Genomic DNA, 13,589 nt, shown 5'->3' on the forward strand with positions numbered 1-13,589 from the left:
ATAACAAATATAGTTAATTATTAATTAAGATAATAAAGTAAACCCCATCTGGATGCATCGTTTTAGGCCCACTCAAAATGAATTTAGGTCACTCATATCATTATTTTCTGTTAAGGAATTCTGATTTTAAATATTAGTTTGAAAAATTATTACATAGTCTTACCGTATCATGTGCCTTTACTTATATGGTGTTTATTTATTTATTTTTTATTCAATGAGAGAGTGCAACATTCACCACTAAATGAGTCATTTACACCAAATGATATTTAAGGACTACCTAATAATTACTCTATTGGTTGATACGTATAGTTACTCTATTGGTTGATACGTATAGTAAGTATTGAGTTTTTATTTTTATGATACAAATACACTCCCATATACTCACTGAAATAAAACTTACATGTACATTGGTCAATTCTCAATACATGATTTGATTGACCATTGATACGATCAATTTACATTTGATACGATCAATTTGATTGTTATAAGTTTGTTTCTTTTGCTATTGATGATTTAAAACAAAAAATCATAAACATGACAAACGATACAAAATGTTTAACATTCTCAATAAGAAAAGATTGTATATCAATGCACTTTATAATTATAGAAGAAAATGACATAATTTCATATTTTCTGAGTTATAACTAAAAAAAAAAAATCATAACCAAACACAAATAAAACATAACCAAAGATCTCAAAATAATGTTAGAACTAAAGAAAAAAATTGATCATAATTAAAGAAAAAATAATATAACTAAGAATACATATTGTAAGATATGTATATAATAGAATACTCATTCTCAAAATTATTATGTCAGAACTGATATTGATACATTTCTTGATATCCATATTTAAATCATATCTCGTCAAAGAAAAAAAAATTTAAAATCATATAATATTTTTGTTATATACTACTTCCCACCACCACCTCCTCTTCATACCAATTTAGTTTTGCACTGATTAACCCCTCTTCCCAAATCTCCCTACCCATCTCAATCTCTCTCCAAAATCATCCCACCATCAACTTTTCCCCTCTTAGATTCTCTCTCTTTCTCTCATAACCACAAATGGTGCTACCAAAGCGTGGCCACAGGTTTTTCAAATTCAGGAGCTCAGCCTCTTGCCAAAGCCCCACTCATGATCATGTCAACTTCTAAACTTTTGTAAAACAAACCACCTCCACACAAAGCCAATTCTTCTAAGTATACTCCAAAATATCTCTCAAAACACCAAAAAATATGACAAAAAAAAATGCTTATTTGTTCATTGGCTGACAGAATATTCCATTCTCTATCCATTCCCACCTCTCACAGAGTGTCTCAATCTTATCTGTTAAAAAAAATCTCTACGACACACCTTTTTTTTGGTCTACTAATCTTTCAATTTGAGCCAAATGAGTCCTCAGGCATACGAGTTGTCGCGGGAGGTTGTGGACATGGCTTGGATTATGCTGAGGATCGATTACTCAAGGCTCTTCTGGCTCTTGTTCGGTGTTTTCTCATACGAAAACCGCGAAGGAAAGCCTCGGATTTTCTAGCACCCGGTCTCTCACCTTCAAGAAAAACTCAGTTATATAGCAATAGATTAATAAAGACAATATTTAGCAAATTTTATAAATAACAAGCTTGGAAGGTCGTTGTTGTCTGCGGATAGGGTTGGTTGTTGTTGCTCAATCATGTATAAGGCGTGGTTAGGGGAACCGATTGATGGATCAAAGTTGCAGTTGGGATACATTGAAATGGATCCATCAGGAAGATATGGACGAGTAAGTTTTTAATTTTGAATTTACTATATTTATGTCAAAATTTTTATTTTTATTTTTATTTTATTTTTTGTCTAATGATGATATGGTTGTTTTGATCATATAAGTTGAACGTGGAAGGTACTAGGTTGTCCAAGGAATATTTTCAACAACAACAACAACAACAACAACAACATAAAAAAGAGCATTGAAAGAGAAACCTTAGAATTTCACATGTAGAACGGATTAAACACAAATCATTGAAAAAAAATGAAAGATCAATCACAAAAATGTCAACACAATCTAACATTTGAGATTATTATGTTATTCTTCATCCTTCTCTATGACTATGTCTTATGTTAGTTATTTTGTTTTAGAGTATGAAACTTGAAACCAAGTTATTAAAGTTGATTGTGTAGTATTTACCATATTATTTTGAAATAACAGTTAAAATAATTTTATTCTTGTACTCTGGTTTTACATCAGTATATCATTTTCTTTTTCCTGATAAAAAAAATTGAAATGGGAGAATAGGAGGGAAATTTTTGTTGTGCCAAAAAAATAATAAAACTACCATCGGAGTAACGTTGCTACAATATATTATTTTGTTAATATTTATTAAAATATAAAAATATAACTAACTATTTAACTATTAACACTACAAAAAATTAAGGTTTTAGAAACTAAAATTTAGGGACAAAATTATTTTCTAGGGACCAAATATTTTTGTTGCGAAAAGTGTAGTTATTATATTTTTAGTAACGAAAATTGAACATTAGTAATGAATTATTATCCTTTTGGGATCAAATTTTTTGTCTAAAAAAATAAACTATTTTAAGACCAAATTATTTTGCCCCTAAAAGTCTATTTATTAGTGACATTTTCAAAATTTTGTTCCTAAAAGCCTTGTTTTTGACTTTTCGAAACGACTTTTTAGCGACTATTCTCACGACGATGGAAATTGGTCTCTAAATATCTTTTGTAACAAAATTTTCACTTTTAAAGACTAAAAAATTTAGTCTCTAAAATTCTTATATGTGATAGTGTAAATCATTAGAAATGCTCCTACTATTTCATGAAATATGAGGCAGTTCTATCTAAAGAACATTATAAATTGAATACCTAAATTTACCCACCATGATATAGCAAGAGAAATAGGCCTCCACAATTAAATATGTGACAAATCAAAAATTGACATGTATTATGCCACTTCATTATGGATCAAATTGTGAAAGATTTTTTTGTGAGCCTTTAATATTTTCTTATTTGATTTAGTAAGTGAAAAGTGCAAAAGAAAGCATACAAAATTAAAAACTCAATATTGCCATAATTGAGATCAATGTTGTTTTGGATCATGACTTTGAATACAGATTTAAAAATGAAAAAAAGAAATAGAGAAAATTTTTAATTTATATTTAATTCACATATCTCTCACCAAATTTTTTTTTTTAAACTTTTACCTAAATTCATAATTCAAACAAAGCCTAAGTGCTCCTTTATCGGGTAGGATACTTGGATTTGGAGTCTAACCACTTCATGATGCAACTTTCCACCACCTATTCCTCACCTACCGATTGTTTTTAAAAAAAGAAAAAAAAAAAAGAAAAGAGAGACAAGCTAGAGGTTGCTTATATAGATGTCATTTTAAAAAAAAAACTAGGTGCAACACATACCTGGTGTGAGTTTGTAGTTGCAGAGTTGACTTCAAAATTTGAATGAAACTCAATTGGAATAATAGCAATAGTAAAATGTTTTGTGCAGATAGTTTTCTTTTCTTAATCTAGCCTAGAGAATATAGATTAAAGAGCAGTATTTTGCATGATTGTTTTGTTCTTAAAAGTGCATTTATTAGTGATATTTTTAAAATTTTGTTACTAATATATATATATATATTTTATTACACTTTTTGAGACCACTTTTCAGCGAAGATAAGAAATGGTCTTCAAATATTTTTTGAAACAAAATTTTCACTTAAAATTAAAAAAAAAAAAATTAGCTTCTAAAACCGTTATGTTGCAGTGTATGCAACGAAGGACTACATAAACTTAAAAACACATGATCAATGCTTTAATTGAACCATGAAATGGTGAATACACTTATTCATCTACTGATTATTATTATGGTAATGGCAGTTTAAAGATTTACTGGGGAAAGGAGCAACGAAGACAGTGTACAAGGCATTTGATGAGGTGCTTGGGATGGAGGTTGCTTGGAACCAGGTCAAACTCAACCATGTTTTTCATTCACCGGAGGAGTTGCAGAGGCTTTACTCCGAGGTCCACCTCCTTAAGAACCTCGATCACAGTTCCATTATCCGATTCTATGCTTCTTGGATCGACGTTGATCGCAGAACTTTCAATTTCATCACTGAAATGTTCACTTCTGGCACTCTCAGAGAGTAAATTTTCGAAACCTCCTCTTATATATCACCCCCCCAACCATAATGAAATTTCTTGGTTTTATTTATTTATTTTTGTTTGTTTGTTTAATATTTATAATTTAACCATCTATCTTCACCTAATCAAGCAGTGAATGGATCAGAGTTACCCAAAGTAGAGCTGAAATGAACAAACAAACCAAAAAAAAAGAAAAAAAAAAAAAAAAGACTAACTTGGACCAGCCAACTTGCCTAAAGCAGATATAATAATTAACCATTTGGCAATTCAACAATTTAGGAATAGAATTAACCAGAGAACCAATCATGTAAAGTACCTACCAGCCTTCACCGAATCAAACAGTGAATAGATGAGCTTATTTATAGATTAGACTTGCATGTGGCTAAAAAGTCAAAAAGTTATTCAAAAAGTTAAAAATTATCATTAATTCATCAAAAGTCAAAAATTACAGCTGCATAACTCTCGATCCTAATTTTTCCCTACACACTAATTTATACAATTTTTTAATACACATTTTTTTCATAAAAAGTCAAAAATTAACACAAACATTTTTTTCTTCAATTTTTTAGTCTAAAAAATTAAAAAATACATTTATTTAGGACATTCCAAATAACCATGATGACATGATCAACTCAAAACCAATTTAGCGATTCAGCTATCTATGGCCTTGTCTTATAGTGGTACAAGTTCCTTTGCCCTTAAATCTAAGTTAGAAATTTTTTTAATGAATGACAATAAAAAATAAAAAAAAATAATTATTGGGCTGGAGATGTACTATTAGAGTTTAGTGGGCCTACTCTTTATGTCCATTTTAGTGATTCACATTGTTTGTTTTATTAAAACTCGTCAAACGAATTATTCATGTACGAAAAATAAATAAATAAATAAATAAATAAATAAAATAAATAAAAATTTAAACATTCATAATTACATGATCGAATGACAATTGTCTTGCAAAATTCAACTAGTATGATTTTCAAAATGGGAATAACTTCTCTTTTAATTGGTGATTCGATTAGAGAGTTGATACGCTAGTGGGTTTATATCAAACCTAATTCAAGTCTAAATCATTTATCGTATAAGACTTGTTGAACATATCATTAATAATTAGGGATACTTGCCAATCAGTTCCATAAACTTTGACTTATTTATTTATAAGTCCTGATTGATAAATTTATTATTGTAAATTTATTTATAAAATAAAAGAGATTGATAAATTTATCAATAAAATTTAATAGATAATAAATTTAAAAAATAAGACCTATTGATAATTTACCTAGTAATTAATCTTGTTTATAAAAAAGGTGAAAACAAACAAATAAACAAACGTTAACATGGTGTGTGTGGTGGGAAATGGATGGATATATATACAGGTATAGACAGAGATACAAGAGAGTAGAAATTAGAGCAGTGAAGAACTGGGCTAGACAAATCCTAAGAGGACTGTCATACCTGCACAGTCATGATCCACCAGTGATACATAGAGACCTCAAGTGCGATAACATCTTCGTCAATGGGCATCTTGGTCAAGTCAAGATCGGTGATCTAGGGCTAGCCGCCATTCTCCGTGGCTCTCAACATGCCCACAGCGTCATAGGCAATCCTCTCTCCTTTTTGTGTGCTGTTTGCCTACATCATTTTTCGTATTTTTTTTTTAAACAATATTTTTGGGATATATTATAAATATATTTTTTGAGATTTGTTTAAAATACAGATTACTATATGTGATTATGAAAATTACATCATGCCCATTTAAGTTATCAATCGCATAACAAATGACTTATTTTATTAATAAATTATTAACACTGTGTTTGGTTCATGGATTTAAGTACATATTTAGAAAAGAAAAATGGAAAACATAAGTAAAATGTGAATAAAATATAATTATATTTCACACACATTTTTCATTTCTCTTTTCAAATCTCTTTTAGAATTCATGAACTAAATACAACCTAAGCCAATTAATAATTTTTAATGATATCGAAAATATATTTTAATTAATAATTCAAAAAATTTTATTATTGTATAAAAGAGTAATAATGAATTTTTTTTTATTAATTATGTTAAACATAAAATTTTGATAAGAAATATTTGTAATTTCTAGAATCACAAAAATTAATTCGTATGTTATATAAACTTTAGGAGTATAATTCATCTTGTTTTACTCTATGTTTTTGGTGTTTTATTGGAAAATTACAAAAAAAAAAAAAAAAATTAATAAAAAATATTTAAAAAGTTCATTATACATAAAAACTTAACTAGTATTTTTTTTTTGCCGAATTTTGATTGTGATCTCGTTTGTATGCTTTGTCGGCCATACATCATTTTTTGTTTGCATCCGTCAATCCAAGATAGAATCAAATATCCGGTGGCTGGAAGTCACTTCACTAATTATTTAGATGATCTGCACTTCAAATTTTAAAAAAGAATGAAAAAATGACTTGGTAAATTTTTTAAACCTTTTTATATATATATATAAAGTATAAGAATTTTTTTTAATGAGTCATGTACCAAAATTAATTTAAGTTTTTTTAATGCACACACCTTGATTTTTTTAGACAAAATCTCAATACAAATGGACCAATATGTTTTAAAAGATTGTTCATTAATTGCTATTCATATGGAAAATCAGGTACTCCTGAATTCATGGCACCAGAACTATACGAAGAGGATTACGATGAGCTAGTAGACGTTTACTCCTTTGGTATGTGTGTTTTAGAAATGCTTACTTCTGAGTATCCGTACAGTGAGTGCTCCAATCCTGCTCAAATCTACAAGAAAGTTACCTCGGTATGTGTTTTAGTACCGATAATATTATCATATTTCTCGGCTAAAATCAAATAATATTATCACAGTTCATATATTAGTAGATGAAAAATGTTTGGGAGCTCTAAATTGGGAGGACTAAAGGAGCTCTAGAGAGTGAATCGCACTGACTGATGTGATGTTTTGACTTTAAATTTTTTTTTCTTTTTTTTTTTGAATTTCCACCTCATTAATAGTCTATTAGTGTTCCTAAATTAGTGGGATGTATCATTGTTGATTAGTAAATATTAATATTATGTTGGTTGATAAGTCCTTTTTATTGATATATTATAGTTGGAAATATCAATAAAAATTAGAGGCTGGTCAACAGTTGTTTGGGAATAAGACCTTTTTAAAAAAAAAAAAAATATTTTTATGTAAATATTTATCATATTTATATCTATTGACCCAAAACAAAAACAATTGATATTATTGTTAATCCATTTTATCTTTTTAGTCCATCTTACATAAATTTTATGAATTTTAATTAATTATTTTAATTTTTTTTTATTATTTATTTGACTGTTATATTGTCAATCTAAACAATGCATAGCATTACTCGTGTTGGATATATTTCTATTTTATAATTGTTGGTATCCTAACATTTTTCCGACCAACAGGACAATTGTCTAGTAAATTTAAGCATAGTAGAGCATCTTCATTCAAACTTTCGTGTCAATTTTTTTTTGAAGACTTAGCTAAAAATTGATATATGTCAATTTAATATAAAAACTCTTCACCCGATATGTTAAATTTATTATTTTATTATGTTTAAAAAATAAAATTATATTATTGGGTCTCAACATTTGACATCAAATGGAGTATATTAAATTTAATATGTTGAGTTCATACTAAATGTTAATTCAGCATTTAGTATATCAAGTGGAGTTAATACTCGATACTAAAATATGACTATTAAAATGTCACATCAAATTTAAAATATTCGATGACAGTGCTCTTAAGCTTATTTTGTCAATTAGATTAAAAGCTACTACTGATTAACAACGTCCCGATTGAAGCCTTGTTTTTTTGAAATTACAACTACCACAAAGCAGCACCTAGTAAAGAAAAACTAGCTAACAACTTGAATTTGAATTATTTTTCAACAATTACAGCTGTAATCTGATCTGACCCATATTCTGACCCACCAGGGGAAGCTGCCGGAGGCATTCTACCGCATTCAAGACATCGAAGCTCAGCGCTTTGTGGCGAAATGCTTAGGCACTGCTTCGAAGAGGCCATCGGCCTGTGAGCTCCTGGAAGATCCATTTCTTGCTTGTGAGAAAGAGGAGGTGTCCATTGCCACCAGCAAAAGGACTCAAACCCCAAGAGATCATCAAAACTCAACTCCTAATGGAACAGTGGTTGATATGCCGGTTTTGCTGCCCGATTCAACCAGGAGGAGTACGGACATGACTATCACCGGGACCATGAATCCGGCTGATGATACCATTTTTCTCAAAGTCAAGATCACGGATAAGGATGGTAACATTCAAAACTTCTTCTATTTACCCACCCTACATTTTTATTTGTGTTGTGAGTTAAAAATCAATAATTCACGTGGTATCTTGTGACAGTTGGATTTCGGTTTATTTGGTTTTTATTTTAAAGCGTGTCGTATATTTTTACTTTTTGAATAAATTAATGACAGTTAGGAACGATTATTTAGTAGTTTGAGAGTACGGTGATGTGATATTTTATGGTAGTATAATTAATGAAGAAAGTAAAATATTAATTATTTATGTTGAGTGATCGAGGAACATGGAGTATAATGAATGGTGATGGGTGAGAGAATATGATCAAGTGGTACTCAGAACTATTGTATAAATTTTCAAAAGTTAAAATAATAAAAAAATTATGAAAAAGAATTTACTAAACACAAAAAAAAAAAAAAAAATTTAAAATGTTAGTTACTTCTAATTTTAATTTGTAATAAAGATCACAATCTTATTGAATTAGTGGAGACAAAAGTTCTCCCTTAATGTATTTTCCACTTTTTATTGACCAATGACACAGATAGGATATAACTTGGAAGATCAAATTATATGTTTTACGGACGGGTGATGTTACATACAACAATTAGTATATTAATTAGTGTATCAACACTAATTATAATATTATTATTGACTCCACTTATTATACCAACTATAAATATAAAAAATTTCTAAAATTATGATACATCATTAATTGGTATAATAACTAATACACTAATTAATACACGTAACATTATTTTTTGTCGAACGAAAAACAATTTGGTTTTGTTACTTCCATTAATTACTCATGGCGTGTTTTTGTTTGACTCCAAAACCAATTACTGCCATTAATGCAGGGGAAGCAAGAAACGTGTACTTCCCATTCGATATCGTGAGCGACACAGCCATTGATGTAGCAATGGAGATGGTGAAGGAATTGGAGATCACTGATTGGGATCCATCGGAGATCGCCCAGATGATTGATGATGAGATTTCTGGTCTTGTTCCAACTTGGAAGGAGTCGCCTCGACACCATAATCAGCACAGCTTCGCCTACGACGAAGATGACGATGACAGTAGTAGTATCCACCACCCTTTCTACTCGCTCTCCTCTCATTCTTCGTCCCATGGTTCTCTTCCCGGTCTCTACACTTCACCCAAGGGGTCTCAGTTTCATGGCACCAACGATTCGACCAATTTTGGCTGTTACTGGAATCAAGGTACGTCACAACATTCTTTGTTCTCCAAATTTTTATATACATATAGATTATTCTTTGTTCTCAAACAATCAATCACACGATCACGTGAAATCTGGCTGTGTCCACCCAATTGCCGGCAACGTTTAATTATTTTGAATTTTTTAAAGATTCTTTTAAAATATTATATAATATTATTTACGTAATCTTATCTTTTTATCTTTTAATTATCACGTAAATAATGTCACATTGTACTACTATGAGACAACTAAATAATTTCATATTCTTTGGTCTCTCTAATATGACTTTCCTATTATTTTAGTTCTGAATATTTGAATTCTAAATTTAACTGCATCAATTTGTAAAAAAAAAAATCCTAAGTTTAATTTATATGAAAAAAAAATAAAAAAATCAGTCCCTAAGTTTAATTGAGTTATGTTATTATTGATGATGCAGAAGATTTTCTTATCAATGATGATGCAAGTTCTCAAAACTCACAAAACTCCTTCAACTACTCTAACTTAAACTATTCCTCAGCCAATGAAAATGACTTTGATTTGAGTCCCAAACATGCCAACTTCAATGCCAATAAGGGACACAATTGCACTAGATTCTGCCCTGAAGAAAGCAAGAGCAGTAAAAATGGTTACAACCAAAGCAATGCATTAATGCTTGACACTCACAGAACTTATGCAAGTTCTTCAAATCATCATCATCATCAACAACAACAACAAAGCAAGATCACTCGTGTCAAATCACTAGTCGACATTCGTAGCCAACTGTTGCATCGGTCCTTGGTGGAGATGATAAACAAGCGGCGGCTGTTTAAGACTGTCGGAGCTGTTGAGAACATTGGGTACAAGGACCCCGGTGAGTTTTCCGGGAAGATGTCCATGTTTGGTGAGTTTTCCGGGAAAGTTTCTGGGAATTGTGAAGGGTAAGGATTTGAATGGTAAAAAATTGGCATTCTGGTGATTTGGGAAAAACAAGACGAAAGCAGTTTATCTATAATTATAGAGAGACTATTACTGTGACTCGAATATGGGATGGTAAGGGTAAGGATTTGAATGGTGAGGTACTTTTAATATTTGTAGTGTGAATCTTGAAGTTTCTTGATGATGTTTGTATATATGATTTTGTGGTGTGTTATTTTATGAATCTTGAACCCAAGATGTTTTTTGATTTTGAGTGCTATGGCGTGGACATGCATCGAACTATATATTTTTGGTGCGTTGATTATTGTTATAATTAGTTTACATATATATATTACTTGTAATCGTTGCTATAAAAGAAAATTATTAAGTAATTTCGAAACATATAATATATGTGGTGTTCTCTTGAAAATAGAATATTTTTTTTGGAGAGATTATAGAGATTTTTTTGTATGATTCAGATTTATTTTTTTTTAAAAAAAAGTATCAATATTCTTGTATCCTTAACTTGGTACTATTATACTCTCAATTTTTGTAAAATTAAATGTCAATCATAAAAAAAAATACTAAGATCATTTTAGAAAAAATTATTCTAAAAAATCTGAATTTATTGATTAAGAGTATTACATAAACAATTTTACATGATATAACCTTATGAGAATACTTCTTGTCAGTGTTAGTTCAAAGAATGACTTCTATCGAGTTGGTGATTTTACTCCAGAGATATTATTGGGGTTTAGTGACATATTTAGTGATCTGATTCATTCGTATGGTAAGGTTTATTAATTAGATAATTTATATAAAAAATTAAGTTGATTAAGGTCTTGTTGGGAATTGATTTTTTTAGAGACTTTTAATTTTGACTTTTTTATGAGGCGAAAAAAAATTATATGTTTGAAAATGAATTATTTTAGTTATATCAAAAACTGTGAATTACTAAGATGTATGATTTTTTTTAGTTATTTTGTTGAGTTTTTAAATATTTTAGTAATTTTTTTATTTTTTATTAACTTTTTGTCTATTTTAATTAAAAAGTCAAATTATGAAATGGGAATAGAAAATAAATATAATGTTAATTTGTAACTATTAGATGGGCTTTCGCCTTGATATTCTTAGACACGCTCTACAGTTGATTTTTTCGACCTTTGCTTTGCAGTACGAGCGCGAGCACTTGTAGTGTGTTTGAGATTATCATAGTTTTTATACCTGTGTGCTTGTTTGATCTGATTTTCTTTGCTTGGTGTAAGCCTTTTGTTGGATGGATTCCTGTGTAAGTGCCGTTTGGCTTCACTAATGATATTTCTTTCTGATAAAAAAAAAAAAAAAAAAAGCTAAAAGCCCCGTTGTTATGTCCAATTTCTCAATATGCTCAATTTTTTAATACACACTATTAAATTATTTAAGATTATAATTTATTCTCAATACACCCTATATTTTTTCTTAAATTACCTTTCAAAATATAGCCAAATAATAAACATATCAAAATCCCTAAATTCCCATGGCAATTTCATAGCTGCTAGAACTGTGCATTTGTGAAGGAATTTTGATCATCTCACCATTGAAGTTTTGGTTGCACGGGAGAGCTTACATTTTGCACTGGAGCTACAGCTGTGGAATATTGTCCCATAGTAGGTCATTTGTATGATATCGAAGGAGACAATGGTGGCTGCAAATGAGGAAAGACTCATTAATGATGTTAGATGCTTAATGAATAATTCCAGGTGCTGTGAGTTGAGATTTGTACGAAGGTGGACTCATGGTGTAGCACATTGTTTGGCAAGACGTGGGGTGAGTTTATCTGGTACTTTTACATGGGAATTCAGGCCTTTTTGGAGAAAGATATTTGCTATTCTTCATGGTTTTTCCATCTTTTATCAATAACATTTATTCTATAATTTTGACCAAAAAAAGAAAAAGAAAAAAACCCTTTCAAAAGTTTTTGAATACACTTCTCATTAGAGCTATTTCTTTTGTTCATATACAGGAAGGTTTGTGGGTAGTGAGTTTTGGTAGGATGGATTCAATTTTTTGAGTGAGCAAGAAGATGGAAAAAAAAAAAAAAAAAAAAAAAAAACTTGGTGAAGAAGATGAAGAGGTTTTTTTTTTTTTAATTATTTTTTTTAAGGAAGATGAAGAGAGTTGAATATAAAGAATATGTATAAGTGGTTGGACATAAACTAAGAGACTCGCTCACTATAAACCAACCAACGACCATGGAGCTACTAATGCAATGAGCAAATTCGAGTAGAGGATGATACTGCTACGGCCACCGCGAAGACGAATTTGGTGACAGCGGAAAAACGAGTGGCTGGAAAGGTTCACGCAGTCGGACAAGAGCCAAACCGTCCGAGTAACCGTGAAAAAGAGTCAGACTGCGGTGCAGATCGCAACAACCGGGGTAAAGGTCATTGCAACGACCAAGCTAATCACCCTCGTGACGCCACGGAAGATGCGAAGAGAAAGTTGAACACTCGAATAGGCATCTCCACGGCTTTCAAAATCCCAATCTACCGCATCCTTAGCGAAATCCACGACGAACTGTATATCCGGTTTCTAGCTAAGTTGGGCGATGCACAGAGGGGCTTCAATCTGCGGTATCCCTGCACCTTTCATGGCGAGTGAGGGCACCGTACTGAGGACTGTTTGCCTCTGAAGCAACATTTAGAGGAGTTGGTGGCCGCTGGCCACTTGGACCATTATATTGACGGAGGCGTCAAGGCCACGCCCCACGCTCCAGTTGTGCCAAATGGTTTGGTTGCCCTAGAAGCACCCCCCAAAGGCATGATCAATGTGATCCATGGTCTCATCGAGCCAGCACGGGTATGCGAGCTCCGAGGGATGATAAAAAAAGCAGAGCATATGAGGGAAGTCCTGTCAGTCTAGCCTGCGGTCAAAAAGAGAAAAACCGAGGTAAAAAATGTGCTTAGCTTTTCAAGCTGAGATCTTAAACAAATTCAAACGCCGTACAATGACGCTCTGGTGGTCACCTTTTGCGTCAGGGACTTTGACGTTAGGCACATTCTGATCGATCAGGGCAGCTCAGTCGA

At 31.0% G+C, this 13,589-nt stretch overlaps 1 protein-coding gene across 5 annotated transcripts; it reads left to right on the plus strand.

Moving 5' to 3' along the window:
- The first annotated feature begins 142 nt into the window (after positions 1 to 142).
- Positions 143 to 10,792, plus strand: LOC114310978 (putative serine/threonine-protein kinase WNK5). Of its 5 annotated transcripts, none has more exons than XM_028257085.2 (7): positions 143 to 1,765; positions 3,874 to 4,139; positions 5,511 to 5,734; positions 6,770 to 6,927; positions 8,094 to 8,427; positions 9,272 to 9,634; positions 10,148 to 10,792. In XM_028257085.2, exons 1-7 carry the CDS (start codon positions 1,676 to 1,678, stop codon positions 10,549 to 10,551), a joined length of 1,839 nt encoding a protein of 612 aa, XP_028112886.2. In that variant the 5' UTR covers positions 143 to 1,675; the 3' UTR covers positions 10,552 to 10,792. The 5 variants fall into 5 exon arrangements, with proteins under 5 accessions (XP_028112886.2, XP_028112871.2, XP_028112877.2 ...); XM_028257070.2 differs by having other exon boundaries at positions 145 to 1,765; positions 10,067 to 10,792; XM_028257076.2 differs by having other exon boundaries at positions 742 to 1,765; positions 10,070 to 10,792.
- Positions 10,793 to 13,589: the final 2,797 nt, after the last annotated feature.

This window comes from Camellia sinensis, chromosome 10, assembly GCF_055761805.1.
Source record: "Camellia sinensis isolate YWXY chromosome 10, ASM5576180v1, whole genome shotgun sequence".
In the NCBI taxonomy this organism is placed as follows: Eukaryota; Viridiplantae; Streptophyta; class Magnoliopsida; order Ericales; family Theaceae; genus Camellia; species Camellia sinensis.

Coding starts and splice junctions, on each gene's coding strand:
- LOC114310978 (XM_028257070.2), top strand. CDS start 1,676: ATGTATAAGGCGTGGTTAGGGGAACCGATTGATGGATCAAAGTTGCAG. Junction 6,928..8,093: donor TCTACAAGAAAGTTACCTCG/GTATGTGTTTTA, acceptor CTGACCCACCAG/GGGAAGCTGCCGGAGGCATT. Junction 9,635..10,066: donor TGGCTGTTACTGGAATCAAG/GTACGTCACAAC, acceptor TTGATGATGCAG/AAGATTTTCTTATCAATGAT.